The 17,701-nt window shown below is 37.2% G+C and overlaps 1 protein-coding gene across 6 annotated transcripts in view; it reads left to right on the top strand.

The window, feature by feature from the left end:
• The window catches only part of PPP1R21 (protein phosphatase 1 regulatory subunit 21), a 36,042-nt gene extending 20,045 nt beyond the window's left edge, over nucleotides 1–15,997 (top strand). For 4 of the 6 annotated variants that reach the window (XM_032681299.1, XM_032681300.1, XM_032681303.1 and 1 more), the window contains 12 exons: nucleotides 20–108; nucleotides 958–1,094; nucleotides 2,108–2,200; nucleotides 4,065–4,192; nucleotides 4,564–4,716; nucleotides 5,491–5,583; nucleotides 6,821–7,048; nucleotides 8,423–8,458; nucleotides 9,634–9,750; nucleotides 10,689–10,787; nucleotides 12,838–12,966; nucleotides 14,758–15,997. In XM_032681299.1, the coding sequence (XP_032537190.1) occupies nucleotides 20–108; nucleotides 958–1,094; nucleotides 2,108–2,200; nucleotides 4,065–4,192; nucleotides 4,564–4,716; nucleotides 5,491–5,583; nucleotides 6,821–7,048; nucleotides 8,423–8,458; nucleotides 9,634–9,750; nucleotides 10,689–10,787; nucleotides 12,838–12,966; nucleotides 14,758–14,787 (1,332 nt within the window). In that variant the 3' untranslated portion in view covers nucleotides 14,788–15,997. The remainder of the gene's footprint in view (nucleotides 1–19; nucleotides 109–957; nucleotides 1,095–2,107; nucleotides 2,201–4,064; nucleotides 4,193–4,563; nucleotides 4,717–5,490; nucleotides 5,584–6,820; nucleotides 7,049–8,422; nucleotides 8,459–9,633; nucleotides 9,751–10,688; nucleotides 10,788–12,837; nucleotides 12,967–14,757) is intronic. The other 2 variants (XM_032681302.1, XM_032681305.1) reach the window with 2 other exon arrangements.
• Nucleotides 15,998–17,701: the final 1,704 nt, after the last annotated feature.

Genomic DNA, 17,701 nt, shown 5'->3' with positions numbered 1-17,701 from the left:
ATGTTGTTTTTCCTTTCAGGAAACAACAGTGAAATTGAAGGCCTTCTCAGAACATTTAGCCTCCTACTTGTGCTTTTTAAGAAAGATTCTTCCTTATCAGTTAAAAAGGTACTTTTGATTTGATAGATCCCATTTAAAGGTGCAGTAAGTGTCAGGTATGCAGCATTGTCAACACCTACAACTTAATATTTAAGTCAACCCTTAAAACACACTCTGGCTTAAAAGGCAGAACATTTTTTTTTTTTTAAATGCTGGTTTCTGAGCCTTGAGGTTAGGCATCTTTCTTTTAAGGTGTTAGAGCTAAACCCATGTATTTTAAGGCTCTTTTCCCCCCCTTCCAGATGAGACTTTAAAAAATCTGTGCAGCTTTCATTAGTGTTTCTTAATGTTTTTCAGTAGCATTGATATTATTCAGGTATGGTACACTGAAATTGTTAATGCCTTGAGCCTGTCTGAGGATTATTTATCATTCAGTACATGTAGTAGAACTTGGCCAGATGCACATCCCTTCTGCTTTGAAAATCTTTGTTCCTGAGTTGGTCGAAGGGAGGTGAATTATAGACGTAAAAAACTCCTTAAAAAGTGGGTTTGGACTACAGAAGAAGAAAAAGCTTTATTTATGTCTTCTTTACACCTGTTCTCATGCTCCTTAGGAAGCAAAAGATAAAATAATTTATGTAGTGGAGGAAAAAGTCTTTAAACAGATGCAGTCAATTCCTTGCCGTGAGCGTAAACCATTCCTGGCTTGTGACTAAAATGCCTAAGAGTAGGGGTGCACACAGTAATCTTCATGTATTGCTAAGTCACTCTGCTATGTTAACCATTCTAAAGTAAATTCCTAGTCTCTTGTTCTTTTGGACTGGGGATGTAGAGAACACTTATCTATTCCAAAACTCGTGAACTTGTTTTTTAAGATAATTGCTCGTTTTTTAAAAAAAATAATTCATATATTCCTAGTTTGGAAGAAGAGTGTGAGTCTTCTCTTTGCACAGCTGCTTTAAGAGCTAGAAATATGGAGCTACACAGAGACATGAAAAGGTTGACTGCAGTCTTTGAGAAGCTACATACATATGTCAGTCTTCTGGCCTTACCGAGTAAGTGTCAGTTTTGGCTTGGTTGGTTACACTGTGACTGGAAGGTACTGGTTTTATTTTTGGACTAGTATTGGGTGGGTTTGTTTTGGTTTTGTTTTTTCTTGTTTTGGTTTGGTTTGGTTTGGTTTTTTTTTAAGCCATACATACAGATACCAAATGCCACGTCTATGACAGAAGAAAACAAGATGAACGCTGCTCGTTTGGTGCAGTCTGAACTCTGAGCCAGTGAGTTCTGCAGTGTGCTCTGTCATGAGCCTCTTTTATCCAGGCTGGGAAACTGAGTGTAGTGTAGAATGTTTCATGCTCCACACTCCTCCTTCTGGACAGATGTGGGCATGGTGCAGGCCTGGAAATTACCAAGCAGTCACATGTACCAGATTTTAGATAGTCATAGTTAGCTGTAGAGGAGAAGAAATGACTGAGTTTTTATAGCGTGGTTGACAGTGTGTCTTTTGTCATCCTTTAATTAGGAAATTGTTAATAAACTACATTTTATTACTAATCATCACTTCCAAGCCCTCCTGTTCGTAAGATTATTACAACTGTCATGGTAATGACTAAATAAAATCAGATAAAACTTCTATATGTATGGGGAAACTGTCTCCAAGTGCATCCTGTAAATAACAAGAGGAAATGGTTATTGTGTAGCTTCAGGTTGTTTCAGTCTGCACTCTTTAGAAGAGCCCAGATGCTCCTTCCTACAGCAGTGAACATGTAAGTATTTCTGCATGTGTAAGTGGTTTTTGAGACCAAACCAGTTGATATTTGTAAAATATGAATAAAATTTAGGGAACCAGAAAGTCTTTTACCTGTCTATTCTGGCAAAATTTTATATATATATATACATTTGATATTGAAGGGGAAATGTAAGTAAATGAATCTGTTATGACTCATGCTCTATGCAAATGGTTCTAGTAGATGGAAATGGAATTATTTTCAGAGGTGGCTCTTTTCATTCGTGGTCAAATCTTGGTGTTGTGGTTTTTTTTTTCCTTTTTATGTGGTACTTTTAGGTACAAAACCAGAAGGACTACTTAGGACAAATTATAACTTTGTGTTTACAAACATTGCTGCAAGTCTTCATGGATTTCATGACGTTTTAAAAGGTGAGAGTACAGGAATGTTGTTATGTTTCAGCTCTGCTTCTTTCTGTTTAAGGTAGCCCACATGTACTCTCTCTGTAACAATATTGAATGTATAACATGTGATAAATCTGGTTTGTTTTGCCTTTAAAAGTGAAGATGAGAAACTAAACCTACTACCCACTTGTTTCAAACTTTCACGTGTGGTTTTCATTCCTCTGTTCTGTTAGCTTTGTTAGTTGAAGTTGCTGGATTATTTAACTCTGGCTCACCACATCTTTCTGAGCAGTATCACTTTACTTTCTGAACTTCATTGCTCTATTGAAACGAGCATACAGATTGGAATGCTATTAAATGTACGTATTTTCCCCTGCATACATACTGTTGGCCTAGTACCTGCCTTCGAAGTGGAATTTTTACTTACTATTTTTAGGTTGGTTACCATTTTTAACATGAATATATTACCAAAGCTTACAAAGAAGTCTGGGTTCTTTTTGAAACTTAATTTCCTCTTGAAAAATGGCTTACCTTCCTTTTATCAGAAGAACATAGATATGTTCTGTTTTCAGTGAAGTGATGTTTGGTTAAAACTCACAGTTTTAAAAAACTGATGTTTTTGTATGTCCTAGAATTTCTGTACCATGTAGCTGTTCCCAGGGAGAAAATAATCCATACAGATGAGTTGTTTTATTCCTAGTCAGCTGTTTAAACATTAAGCTTTTGTAATTTTAAGCAAATTTTTTTTTAATAATAACATCAATAGCATGGCTCCATTCTGCAGTCCTTGTTAAAAAAAAATTATATTAAAGATTATACCTCAAACCAAGAGTTTTAGAGAATAGATAAGTTTATTGATAAATACTTTCTACTTCTTAGTATGTTTACTGCAATGTAAAATCAACCCAACTTACACTTTAAAAGAAATAAGGAAAATAGAAGTACTGAAGAAAACTGTCAGTAGAATTCATTAGTTGTCCACAGAAATGTTGTGCTTAACATTTTGCACTCCCACACTCCAGAATGCTTGATTTGTCACTTCTCTCTTCTTTCTTGATCCAAACTAATTTCCAACTGCTTAAGCTTGCCTAAGATTATAACTTGTGGTGTTGATGAGCTGAGACTTCTTCGTTCTGTACCAATAGTACTTTATTGTAAAATAGCTGCAAAACTTTCACCTATCAAACAGTTACCTTTTTTTTTTCTTTTAATTAGGGCAACTTGAGAATGTTTGCTCTTGCGTAATAAAGACTTGATTCTTTTTAAATTTTGGTGCTGTTGAAATCAAACAATATACCTAGGCTAAGCTGTTATTGTGAATGACTTCCAAAAAGTTCTGTGTGTTCCTCCCTGTGCTCCCGCACCTGGCTCCCCCTTGAAGACTGTTCTGTTAATTTTACCTGAAAGAATGTTAGAAAGTAACATTCTAAACTTCTGGTAGTCTTTTAGATTTGCTCTGGCAGAATTAAAATACTCTTCCTTTGGAAGTCATGTGAGCTTAACACCTGGATATTGAATGTGACACAAAATTCTCCTTTTGAGTGTCCTGATGTAAACACATGGAAATGAAAAGTGTATTTGGGAGATGAAACACTAGGTCAGTGTGAGCTTGAATCCCCTATATAGCTCTGAGTTTTGGAACACAGAGTACACTTAAATATACACCTTTATTCTGCCTTGTGTAGCAGCCATAATGTCTGTTCCTTATGATCACAGATGGTTGTCTAAGGCACCATAGTGAAGAACTAAGAGTAACCAGACTAAACTTTTGTACAACTTTGAGAGGGGAGAAGCGTTTGAAGCCTGAGGTCGAAAGCTGAATTTGAAAATGGTTGCTGAAATAAACCAGAATCATAATTTAACATAAATGTGTTTTTTTTTCCTTTTCCAGATATTTCCAAACACTACAGTCAGAAAGCTACTTTAGAACAAGATGTTCCAACTGCCACACAGAAACTCATAACTACAAATGACTGTATTTTATCCTCTGTTGCGGCTTTAACAAATGGAGCAGGCAAGGTAGTGGATATTTTGATTTCAATGTAATGCCCTAAGCTGTGCAGGTTTTTAAGAAAAAGAAGTAATCTTTAGTTGAATGATTTGGAAAATCTGTGTGTGCCTCTGATATTAATAAGTATCTGGTTTGCTCTTAAGGTATTTTCAGGCTATGAGTTAAAAAACCCCTCATAAATGAGTGTTAAAAGTGGGTACTGTGAAGAGGATGCTTTGTGTTGGTAAGGTCTAGGTTATGTGGAAGGGCCTGTAGCTTGTTTCAAATTCTTGTTGCAAAATCCAGTTTGACTGCATACTTGTCTTTTGAAAGAGTAATTGCTCTGATGAATCTTTCTGGCCAACTTAATTCAAAAAGTGACTTCTCTTGATCTGTGTAGATCGCCTCGTTCTTCAGCAACAACTTGGATCACTTCACTGCTTCATTGAGCTATGGCCCTAAAGGAGGAACAGAGTTCATCAGCCCTCTCTCAGCTGAATGTATGCTGCAGTACAAGAAAAAGGCAGCTGCTTACATGAAGTCTTTGAAGAAGGTTTGTTCAGCTACTGTGCTTGCACAGAGAAAGCGCAGTTCTGTTGATAGTTGGTTATGCCACAGAGAATACAAACTAAGGATTTTCAGTATTTGGAATGGATTAGATTCTCTGAATGAGAATTTTTGGCTAAGGGAATGGAACCCTTAGAGCAATAATACTGTTGAAAACTAGAGAACATAGTTGCCCTCACAGCAGAGGGTATGTGCCAATTCTGCCATTTACCCATTTCCACTAATTATTTCTGTGCCAAGACTCCAAGGAGAAGAGGGTAGCTGCTTATTTAATTTTCCTCCCGTATCCACCACGAATGTGGAGCAAATGATATCATATTCTTACACTTGCATTTACTGGAACACAGTGGAGAGCAACAGGGAAAAAAAAGGCAGCTGAAAAGGAGGAGCATTGGAAAAAATGTGCTGAACCAAAGCATTGAATGCTGCCAGATCTCTCTGTTGTCTCTGTTAAAATTAACAATTAAGTGATGGTGTGCTTAACAGTTGTTACTAAATCACTTTACTGCAATGTCTGTAAAGATGTATTTGATGATTAATTAAACACTTGGAGTTTTCTGAGTGCTTTAAACAACTGCACCTTTTGGGGCACTATTTCTTGCGAGCTCAAACCAGTTTTTCCTACTGGCTGGCAAGCACTTGGAACATGGTTTTTCTTCCCTTTACTATGGAGTAAGGAGGGCAGTAAGAAAATAAATGTAGAATATGTATTCTGATCTACTGTGTAACGTGTTTTGAGGTTTCTTTTATTCTTCTGCAGCCTTGTGCAGATTCAGTGCCTTATGAAGAGGCTTTAGCCAATCGCAGAGTTCTCCTGAGTTCTACAGAAAGTAGAGAAGGTCTTGCACAACAGGTATTCTGGTATAAATTTTACTAACGTATCATAGTGTATTTTGTAGGAGTAAAGTAATATCAAATAGTCTCCACATATTTTATGTCTGTGGTCATGCATGTATTGAAGCTTAAAATTAGCCTGTAGATGTATTGTAGAGTTTTGAAAGTAAAGCTTACCCTTGTCAGGCTGGATTATCTCCTGTACCTACAGAATGTACATGTAGTTATAAAAGACAGGATTATGCCATTGATAGCTTTATTTGTAAGTACCAGAAGTCAAACAATTATTCAAATAAATGCAAAATAAAGACAAAAATAAGGTGTAGTGAAGGATTAATTTGTTTTGAGTCCTTTTTTTGGACTGTGCAGGATTTATTAGCACTGGTTAAGAACAATGATTTTTCTATTCAGTTAGAGTAATAGAATCCAGTTTCTGTCTTCCGGTGTGCATATATATATATATATATATATTTATTTTTTTTCTGGAAGCTGAAACAGGGGAAGGTTACATGGTATTTAAAAGGCCTACACAGTTTGCCCATCTCCATATGAATGAGACTGACTGATTAATACTGAAACTTCTTTATTAGCTTGGATGCTCAGACTGTGCTTGACTCATTGTCATTGAAATTTAAGAAAAATACTTTGGTGTGTATGTGGGTTTTTTTGTTGTTTTGGTTTTTCTTTTCTGTGTTTTGTTGGAGTTGTTTTCTTGTTTGTTTGTTAGTTTGGTTTGGGTTTTTTTGTGAGTTTGTTTTCATAGTGGTTAGTACTCAAACTGTGTTAGTAGGGGGTAAATAAATTTCAGCACAAATGTGTGGAGTGACTGGATGTGTTCTGTTCCACGGTTGTTTCCTTAACTAGACAAAGTGGGTGGTTCTGTCTGGGTGAGGTGATGCAGCTGGAGGGGACAGTTTGTCTTTCTAGAGTAGAAAATTATAATGCTGGTGCCAGGTACACATCTTTCAAGTTTTTATAAAATTCTTCCCTGCTTTGATTTTTCACCTCATACAATGCTGCCAGTTTTATGAGCTATAACTTTGTGACACAAGTTTCAAACTAGTCAAAAACATGGTCATTTTTGACATTGGCCATAGTTACTTGTACAGCTTGAAACAGTAGTTGTTTACCTGCTGCACTCTTTGTTAGCTCACTTATGTAATAGTTTAAAATAATACTGTCCTCAAACATTTCCTGTCTGTGGCTTTTTTCCCCTTGGGTTCAATAACCTGGACTGTAAACTTTCCCTCCTAAAGGTTCAGCAGAGTTTGGAGAAAATTGCAAAACTTGAACAAGAAAAAGAACACTGGATGTTGGAGGCCCAGCTAGCTAAAATAAAGCTAGAGAAAGAAAACCAGAAACTGAAGAACTCTCTTAGTGGAAATTTAACTGAAACTATGCAGGAGCATTCCATTTTGCCAAATGTAACAGAACAAAAGAAGGAAACCACAGAAAAGAGGGAACCCATTAAGAGTACTAGTCTGGTAAGTGACCTTTTTACTTCAGTAGAGAAAAATCCACTTTCTTTAGGAGTAGTGCTCTTTGATCAGTGGAACACTAATAATGAAAGCCTTTTGACTGTGTTGAAGAGCATTCACGCTTGGGGTCCTTGTGTTTGCAGAGCTGCCTGTGAATACTTTCTGCAGAGTTTGGAACTTCTTGCATTTTGAGACTTTGTTCGCTGTTGTAACTGTCATGGAGATATTTTTGTAGCTCTGTACTTGTGTGACTGAGGGGGAAATATTAGGTGCTTAACCTCTAGATTTTTCTGACTCAGTAGCTGGGAAGCCTTGCAATTGGTGCATATCTCGGGTTGGCTCTGAGTTTCCAGTACTTTTATTCATCTCTCAGTTATGTTAAAGCAAATGGAAGTAGGTAACTAGTGTTTGTAAATGGGTTATAAGATTTACTACATGTTAGTTGGGGTTCAGCAATTGCTTTTGGATATAGCATGGATTTGGTCCTTGCTCTTCTGTGTTGGGCAATGGCTTTTTCCTGTTTACTACAAGTATTTAAAATGGGTTGGCTGTTCCCTTGAATTACCACTTCAGAAGTGGTATTAGCAGGAATGTCATCTGTAAGAAATAATCAAACTACTCAGCTCGGCATTCAACAGAATTCTTTTTTTTTTTTTAACTCCCCACTGTCCCACTTCAGGAAGAAATAATCAGTGGATTGTTTTGAAGTCCTCAGTTTTGAAGTAAACCGGCACCTTAACTTTTTGATCCTCTATTTGAATCGTTAGGAGTTTGAGGAGAATTTTTCCAGGCACAATGCTTAACGTAAATTATGGGTCAACATACTGTATAAATATTTCCCATAAACCTCAATCTCTAGTCCTGTTGAGATGGAGAGGAAAAAAACCCTTTGATTCTCTGTGAAGATATTCTTCCATGAAACTAGTTATTGGCATACACCCCTCTTGTAGAGTTTTGTCTAAGTGGAAAGGAAGGAATTCAGAAGGTACTCAGTAAATCCAAGTCGTCTTTCCTTGCTCTTAAACAAGACAAGTAACGTTTCAATGCACTGAAGTACCTCTGAATTAGTTTCATATGATCAAGCAGTTGCATAATTGTACAAGCCCAGCTGCATCTTGTTGCTTTTATTGCTTTTTCCTCTGTGCATAGCAAGGCAGGGGATATATTTGGAGAGCTGGTGTCAGCTTTAATTCTGTTCAAGGCATCCATGTAATCACTCTTGTTTATGTTACAGGTGGAAATACTTAAATTTGGTTTCAGTTTGAACTGCTGCAAGGTTTTTTAAATTTAAAGTTCTTCTTTGACTGAAACCTTAATGACTTGCAGTTATGGTATCTGTTTTTGCAGTCCTCATTAAGTGTATTTTCTTCCTTGTTCTAGATTGGAATGTTGACTATAACTACTGATAATGAAAAGGTAATCTGTTTTAAGCATTATCAAAGTACATCTGCTAAATACTTCAATTCTGATGCTGTTAAACTTCCTCCAGAGGTCTAATTACCAAGAGTAGTGTCATATAATGGCACGAGTCACCTGTGTAGCCTCTATATAGTCAAATTTCTGAAATCTGTGTATTTCTTAATTTTCTTTTTCTGTTAGTGAACTGTTATTTTACCCATTTAAGCATTTTGGAGCAGTGTGAGCTGTGATCCAGGTCTGTTCTCTGTAGTTTGAGGAAAACATTGGTCTGTTTGTGCTTCAGTAGCTCACACTGCATTCCAAGCCTCCATTCTTATCTCTTGAGGAAGGGCTCAAGCTGCTGATAAGTCCCTGACTGCAGTGCTTGGTGTACAGGCTATCCCAAACCAGAGGTCATACTGAAAGAAACTTGGAACCTTCTCTCACTTTATTTAGCACTGCTATAATGTAACACTTGTCCCAACAGGAACTCCGCAGAATAAGATTCATTGCTTTCCCTTTTCTGATACTGAAGGAAGTTATGTGTGTTTCAGTTTATGCTTCCTTTTCTTCTGAAGGTGTGATTAAAAAGGGTTAGGGGGCCAGAGAATAACTCATACAAACTCTTAAAAGCTTCAGCATAGTGCTGGACTTGAAGGTAATGACAGATCATGTGAAAGCTGCCTCCAGCGGGCTACTTATACAGTTAACTTATAGTTAACTAGCAAGTCGTTTGGCTTCTTTATTTTTTATTTTCTTTTTAAAATTCACACGTCTAAAGAAACTTCTGGAACATGCAGCATTAGAAATAGTTTTGACTTTTGTGAGCTTCTGAAATTTAGTCATGTCAAGGAATTCTTCCTTGTTGGGAAAAGATAGAACGTTTTTACATGGGTGAAAGCACTTCTGCAGTGGATTTTCGTCTTCATCAGACATGTTAAATCAAGCTGAATTCTTACCTCTCCAGTCAGCTCTTTGTCCTTCAAGGAAGTTTAATGTTAAGAGTCACCATCAGAGTGGCAAGTTGCAGTGTGACCTGCTGTTATCTGTCTCTTGTGTTTGGGCAATTTAATACTTTTGGGTAGAGCAGCCAGGCCTCAGGAGGGGAGAAGTCTGTATAGAGGCAATGTTGTGATGCAAGTGTTCAGTCTGTTAAACATAAATACTGTCTGCTTAAATTTTTGCTTTGCCAGGCTCCAGATGTTGAGTCTCGTGAAGACCTGATAAAAACCCACTATATGGCAAGGATAGCAGAACTTACCTCTCATCTGCAGCTTGCTGACAGCAAATCAGTGCACTTTCATGCTGAGGTGAGCATGCAGGCAGTGGCTCTGCTGAAAACAGTAAATCTCTTTTTCATCTTTCCCCAGGCAAGTGCTATGATAGTGAGTTTAAATATATGGAGCTTAGTGTTTTTAAAAATCTGTTCCTGGAGTATTTTATTTGTTGACTGTGGTCTCGTATGCATGAAAATGGATACTGTAGAGGAACGTTTTTAAAATATTCTTTGGTAGCCTTGTCTTGAGTGTATTAAGAAGTATAATGTGTATCATGTATAGATTTGTTCATGTAAGCTGAAGTAGCTGGTTTTAGTTACCTAGATAGTTTGGACTTAATTTTAAGGTGATGCTGATGTCATTCAAAAATGTATGAGTGTATCGTGAAGTGATGAAAGCAACTCTCTTCAGAGAAAACTGGTTCTTAGGCATAAGTTATACTTCAAGAATCAACAGAATTATTCATTGTATCTGTAGTTTCCTGTTTTCATTTCGAATTGTGAGGTAACTTTTTTTGAAAGCAGTGACTGTTTTGAGTTGTGTAATTAACTGATGTGGAATATAACAAAACTCCAGGTTAACAGAACAAATCATCTTAAATATTTTTTAATGGTAGATCACACAGTGTGGAGGAGCCATCTTTCCTGTCATATTTGATCAATGTATGAAGCGAGTTGTTTGTGTTGCATTTTACTTATAAAAAATTTCCTAGCAATTATGGGAAAAATATGATATTTAGAGGATTGGCAGTATGGTAATTCTGTAAAGTGAAACATTTCATGTTAACTATTACACTACCTTTGCATTTAAAAATGTGCAGAAGCTCTGACTAAGTTTCTTGAAATCTAAATGTTACAGAAAGATGGAAAAATCAAAGTAGTCACCTAAAGATGCCACAAGGCACAGTATTTCCAATGCTCTGTAACTAAGTTTCCTTCCCTCTCCCATCCCTATCCTGTTCCTCTTGATAGTGTCGAGCACTTGCCAAAAGACTGTCCTTAGCAGAGAAGTCCAAGGAGTCGCTCACGGAAGAGTTGAAGGCAGCCAGTCAAAACATCAGCAGATTACAGGCAAGTAAATTGTTATATAATGTAATAATGCAATAGATGCTTTTTGTAATCCTGTGTGAGGTGAAGTTGGAGGAGAAAAATTACAGCCATCTAGCATGGCCATGCCATTACTAGGTCCTTAGTTATGGGATGTAAAATCTCTAATGGTATGTAGAGAAGAGCCTTAAGTGGTACATTTTAAATCCCAGGTATAAAGTTGAAGTGGAACATCCTTGCAAGGAAAAGGCTGTAGTAGCCAGGCTCGTGTTTTAGCGCATCCGATGTCAAGGATTTTCATGAAAATGAGGGGGTTTTAATGTCAAAAGATGTGGTTGTGTGACAGCTTTCAGATTATACGAGGAATTCTTAATCCTTTCTTGCACCTGGGCCTGAAAGTTTTAAAAGATGCCAGGTTGATTTTTTTTTTTTTTATTATTATTTTTGAGATAGATAGATACCTTGAGCAATGATAACTTTGGGCTAATTTTTGAGAAGCTGTTGTTAACAATAGTTGACTTTTATACCAGATCTTGTGGATGTCCTGTCCGTTTGTCCTTCCCCTCCACACAGCTGAGAAAGGAGCCAATATTAAATAAAGTATATATATATATATATAAATACTCAGTTCCTAAATTGCTTCATGTTTTCTTTACATATAGTTCATAACTTTATTGCTCACCCATCTGTGATGGTAGGTACTAAAATTGCTCCATGCAGGCAGTGAACATCATGTTATAAACTTTGAACAATTCTTTTAAACATTCTTGTGATTTGTTCCTCCAAGAAATTCCACAATCAAAATCCAACTCGGCATGAGATGTTAATCTCCGAGTACATATTAAACTTCCTGAAAAAAGATAGCAGGCACAGTGTTTGTATGTTTAGTAGTCTGCATAGTATTGAATCATAGACCTGTTTAGGTTGGAAGGGTTCTCTGAAGGTCAGTTGGTCCCCTCCTTTGGTCAGAGCAGAGAGAGTTCAGGTCAAGCTGTTGAATGGGATATTTCCTGTACAGCCATGCTGGCCTTGTGCCGCAGTCATTCCATTTCTTAAGCATTGGACTGTTCCTTGCTCTGTCCTTGATCATTCAGCTTTCCTGGGCCCCTGTAACTTCCAGGGCAGTTTTACCTGGGAACTTACCAAGCAGACACTGAAAAAAGCCAAAATCTACTCTTCTTAAATCTAGGGTTGCTGTAATTCTACTATTCATCTTGCTTGCTTCCCTCAGGATCTTAAATTCCACTAACTCATGGTTGCTGCAGCCAAGGCCACCATTGGCTTTCACATCCCTGACCAGCTTTTCCTTATTTGTGAGTAACAGGTCCAGCAGAGATCATATCTTAGTCCTATTGATCACTGGTATCAAGATGTTCTTTGCCACACTCAAGACAACTCCTGAGTTGCTTGTGTTCCACCTTGCTGCCCTTCCAGGAGATGTCAGAGTAGTTAAAATCCCTAATGAGGATCAGGGGCTGTGGATGAGAGGTTTTTATCTGCTTGTAGCAGATGCCTGCCATATCACCCTGTTCTCCTGTAATCCCTACTTCTGAGATCTTAATTGTCTTCAAGACACTCCTTCACATAAAGCATGATTTCTTCCCTTCTATCCTGTCTTTCCTAAAGTGTGTGTATCCTGTTATTGCTGTGTTCTAGTCATGCACACTATCCCCCACGTCTCTCTAATCCAAGGGAGATCATAGCTCCAACTGCATGTGGATTCCTTCAGCTTTGTATGCCATGTGTGTTCATGTACAGGCCATGCTTTAACCCTATAAATGTTACTTGTTTCCTGGCTGGAGGCAATGTTGGAAAACTTGGCTGTTACTCTTTTACGTAAGACATAAAAAGCGGGGGGAAAAAATCTTACAGAAACATCACAAAAATAAGGGGAACAAACCATGCATGAGACTTCAGGTAAAAGAAAAATAGTTATTGACTTTCTTTGATAAAGCAATTTTTTTTTAGCTGAATTGCACACATTCAGCATCACAAGTGGAGGTAGAAGTTGGCCGCTTTGCCAGTTGCCACTAATATCGAGCAAAGGCTTCTGGTTGTTTTGTTTTTCCCTTAGGATGAATTGATGACGACAAAGAGAAGTTATGAGGACCAGTTAAGTATGATGAGTGACCATCTCTGCAGCATGAATGAAACCTTAACTAAACAAAGGGAAGAAATTGATACTCTAAAGATGGCTAGTAAGGTAAGTTGGCAGATGCTGGCCTTAGGCACTGGTTGCATTTTGGAGGTGTGTGGGTTGCATTTGGTGTTCCTGCAGTGCTGCCCTTTTAACTATCCAGTTCCCAAGCTATAGTTCTCACTCTCAGCCAAGTGGAAAGGAAACTCCAAACCTGCTCCTGCACTTTGCAGTGAAGAAAAACTTCTTGCAAAACATACATGTGGGAAAGAACAAACTCTCTGTGTCACTGCTTCACATTAGGCTTTCAAAGTGTACCCTCTGATGGCAGATCAGCACCTTTTTTTTGTTTAAATGTGGTGAAAATAGAACTACTTGTAAATCCAGCTGGTGATACCAGGTGGTTATGATTAACTTCTGGGTAAAAGTGTCCTTTATGCACCCCTGTTGGTCACAGCATACTCTGTTCTCGGCAGCTAGTCCCTTTCTCTGTTTTATTTCCATATTCCAGCTTGTCTGTCTCTCATGGAGGAATGAGAAAGTTACTACTTACATTCTTCTGTGAGCTTGAAGTGCACACTTAAGTCCTTTTCCAAGCAAGGAGTCTGCCCACTTATCAGAAATAAATTTCTGACTTAATGATGAAAAATACAGAAGTCTGCTGTTTTGAGCAGTCAGTGATTAAACCATGGTATATCTTACTCTGGTGCTTCTAGGAACGGACAGGTGTTGTGAAGGCCTTTGCCCTTCACTCATCTGGCTCTGAAATGAATAAATTAGCATTATTCTCCTTAATCATGGAATGCACAGAAGCAGGTTTTACTGAAGGGTTAAAAGATCCATGTTTTGGTTAAAGATCCCAAGATGGCGATTTTTGTTTTTTAGAGTAAGCTCTTCCCCCTCCTTTTACAGAAATGTTTTTCTTCAGATATCTAAGTGTTTTAACTTGGCACTGTATTCTTTAAAAATACTTCTTGGTGTATAAGCTCTTGTGTTTTTCAAAGAAAGCTCTTGGCTGCACACTGACCGTAGCACTTCATGTTTTTATAAAATGTTTTCTGGAATTTTTCACTTGCCATACTTTTAGGACTTGAAGTGGTACTCTGTCTGTAAGGAAGTACCTCAGAATCTCACAACAGAAGCCACATGGGTTTTCAAATGTTAGCCAATGTAGAAGGCAATTCAGTTGAAATCAAAATGATGCAGTTAAAACCTTTATCACTTGGAGAGAGTTGTTGGTTAGATTAAAAACAAATATTATCTTAAGGAAGTAGAAAGGCGAAGAATTGCCAGCAAGTAACTATTGCAGTAAAGTTTATTTTAAGCTACATGTTTCCTTTGTGGAATTATTGCAAGTCAAATGTGAGTTGGTTAGCTGTGGAACAATTTCTTTTTTAAACCACGAATAATCTGCACAGACCAAATTAAAATATGTTTTGGAGAAAAGCTGTAGGATGGGGGATTGATTTTTCTATTTGAGGCAATTATAGGATATATTTGAAATAACACTTAAAGGTGAATTGTGATTTGACTTGCCTTCACTGCCCTTACAATATTGGTGTTAATACAGTTGAGTGTCTTGGGACATACCTCAAATGTCTCTTTCACAGGTTTCAGTTGAAGTACCTTACCTCATTTGAAATATCTGGTATTTGCCTCTGTTATGCTTATAGAAATAGTGGGATTTTCAGAGCAAGTAGCTACAAGCTGCCATTATTAAAAGTCTGTAGTCTGTTTTCAGTTTGAGTGTACTTTCTTTGCTGTAGGCACAAATTATCAGACATCGGGTTTTGTGTGTTACCTGTCTAAATTTTCTTATCTGAGTTACATGTTCTGTTCACTTGTTTCTTGTTGCAGGGAAATTCTAAAAAGAACAAAAGTCGATAGTTTATGGCTGAGTCTTTGGAAGCTGCTGCTGCTGCACAGGATGCAGATAGTGACCGTTCATTATCCAGTACCTGTTTGTTCCAGGAAGCAGAGGCTGGTATTGGGTCTAGTAAAAACTGAATTGGTGCTGTAAATGGCTTTAAAATATTTAGAACTTGTAACAGATAAACCAGAACTTAATGCTGGCTCTAAACCAGGAAATACACACTCTGTGGATAATTTATATAGTAATTACCTTCAGTTTTTACTGTGCACTTTTTAAAACCAGGTTTTGATTTCATGTAATAACTTCAGATTTTGTATATTTTCAAATACGTGTATGTATTAACAAATTTGGATCCGTGCAGTAGTTGTCTATTTTTGAGTTATACATTTCATTGTCAATATGTGTACATTCCATTACTTGTTAATAACAGTTTAAAAATGAGTTTTGAGACTTTTTTTGGCCATGCAAGCTGTGCAGTTACTGTAAGTGTATTATTCCTATTCTCAGCCCTTTTGAATTAATTGGAGTTGTGGCTTGAAAGGATTTTTACGAATTCACACAAGTAAACGGGATCATTATTTTAGACTGCAACAGTGGAAACTTTTCCTGCTTGCATTTGGCACTTTGGATATTGAAGTAAAGAGCACAAACAGCTGAATTGGGATACTTCTATGAAACTGCTTTAAGCCCTTACAGTAACATTTTGTTTACACATATATGTATATATATATTGGTTGAAACAGCTGTTTAAAGCTAGAGGAAACTGTGATTGTCATTTACCCCAAAAGAGTGCAACAATATGTGTAGAATAGGTCACCTTACCGTGCTCTCTTACAGTAAAGAAGAATACAAAATATGTGAAAGATTTAAACACTGAATTTGCAGAAGGTGTTCATGGAATTAAGTCCTGATGGATTCACTGAGGGGATGCACATGGCTTTTCCTGTGTTTTCAGAAGTTTGTGAACTTTAGGCCTCTCCTAAGACATTTTTTTTTTTTTTGAGTGAAGTTTAATACCACGAGTTTTCACAGCACTGGTTTGTTGGTTGGGGTTTTTTTGTTTTGTTTTTTTAAAATCAGATGCTGTGCTGCTCCACACTTTACACTGATCTTCTGTTCCATAATTTGCATTATGGCACTTGTCCCGTAAGGGTTTACTCCGATATCGAAAGTGTTGATATGTATTATCAATATGTAATAATAAAATCAACTACATGAAACCAGCCTGACTTTTTTCTTAATTCTGGCTGTGCCCAGGTTGCACGGTGTGATATTATGGTGGGGTGTTAACAGCTGTTGCTGGTGAGGTGAGCTGAGGTAATGACATCAGTCTAGTTACTCTTAATAGTGCTTCTCTTTGAGCCAGGCTGCATTTCTGTACCTAATACTGTGTGCAAAGGACATCGAGCCCACATTAGCATTTCTCACCTGATCTGCTTGATCACCACTGTGGAACTGTTCTGTTGTTTTTTCCTTTTAGAAATGCAAAATAGATGTGGTTAGAAAAGGGAGAGGAGATGGGGAGAGACTGCAGGGTTTCTTATGAGCACGGTGTTGAATTTAAAACTGGGTGCTGGTGCTAATCCGGGTTGGGAAGTGTTTGCTTTCTCTCAAACCATTTTATGGAAGCTTCACCTGTTTCAGTTAGCGTTGGAAGGTGCTTTCTTCCAATTCTTTTGAAGCTGCCTTCTCTGAAGACTTTTATCTTGCAATGAAGATCCTAATTCAGTTATTTTAATTCTCTGAATCAAATTACTAGGCGTGTTACTGATGCTACTTTTCATAGGTAGCTGCATTGAGAAAAGGGTTTTGCTTAGGCATTTTTGACATGTCTAATCAAAACATATGCTTTGAAGAGAGTGTGTTTAGAATTTGCATAAAATGTTATCTCAGCCTGGTTTTACAACAGAATATTCTCAACATCCAAACTGGAATTCATACAGAATGTATAGGCATTTAGGTACAATTCCAATATATCTCAACATCCAAACTGGAATTCATACAGAATGTACAGGCATTTAGGTACAATTCCAATGTACATTAGTTTATCAGCATTTTTTCTTTGCAGTATTATTTGGGAGTGTGTGTGTCCCCCTCACCAATCAGCAATAAACATGCTTAGGGAGAGACAATTTTGATCACTCAAGCTCCCTTCAGTTTTTCAGGAAAATGTTTTGAATTAAGCTCTAGACAACTGTAAACTACCAATACTCAAAAGTAGAATCTGGAAAAAAAATTTAAAACAGTATTTTGGATACTGCTGTAGTAATGTTGTAAAGGAGCATAGTACATTACATTTAACTTAGTGGCTTTAGAAGCTGGATCAAGTAGAAATGCCCAACTAGCTTGTGCTTATTGTCTGCTAACCAGGTGATTCTGAATCTGTTTCTGAATATCTCAAATGCTGTTAAATGTTTAAATTGCTACTGCATAAGGCTATGCAACTGAAGGCTGACTTCAACATGGCAGTGAAGAATTCATCTTGGAGGCAAAGCTGTCCAGAAATAGAAATTTGAACTACTTTGTGTATATGAAATAGTATGTGCAGATTATCATGGCGTGTACAAAGTTTGGGCAAAGAAATGTTACTAATACTGAAATTAATCCTCAAAAGTGTACAGTGTGAATTCTTGTCTTACTAGTTGATTAATTGGGGAAACTAACGACAAAATGTTGCAAACTGCAAAAAAATTTTAGAACATTACTGTGTAAAACGAAGGTTAAAGAAAAACCCTAATGACAGTTAATTTTTTAATGGACAGGTCACTGTAATACAGAAGTTTTTAAAGCATTTTTAGAGTGTTTAATTCATGTCTCCATAATGTTGGGCACCTCATGAGTAGTCTCTCACATTCATGCATAAGTGAATAATTCAGGAAACATCACTATTTTAATGGTTTTAATAACTGGATTTTCAGAAGTTCTCTC

This window comes from Chiroxiphia lanceolata, chromosome 3 (genome assembly GCF_009829145.1).
Source record: "Chiroxiphia lanceolata isolate bChiLan1 chromosome 3, bChiLan1.pri, whole genome shotgun sequence".
NCBI classification, from domain to species: Eukaryota; Metazoa; Chordata; class Aves; order Passeriformes; family Pipridae; genus Chiroxiphia; species Chiroxiphia lanceolata.
The sequence above is the reverse complement of the archived record's forward strand: the minus strand, read 5'-3'. Positions and strand labels throughout refer to the sequence as shown.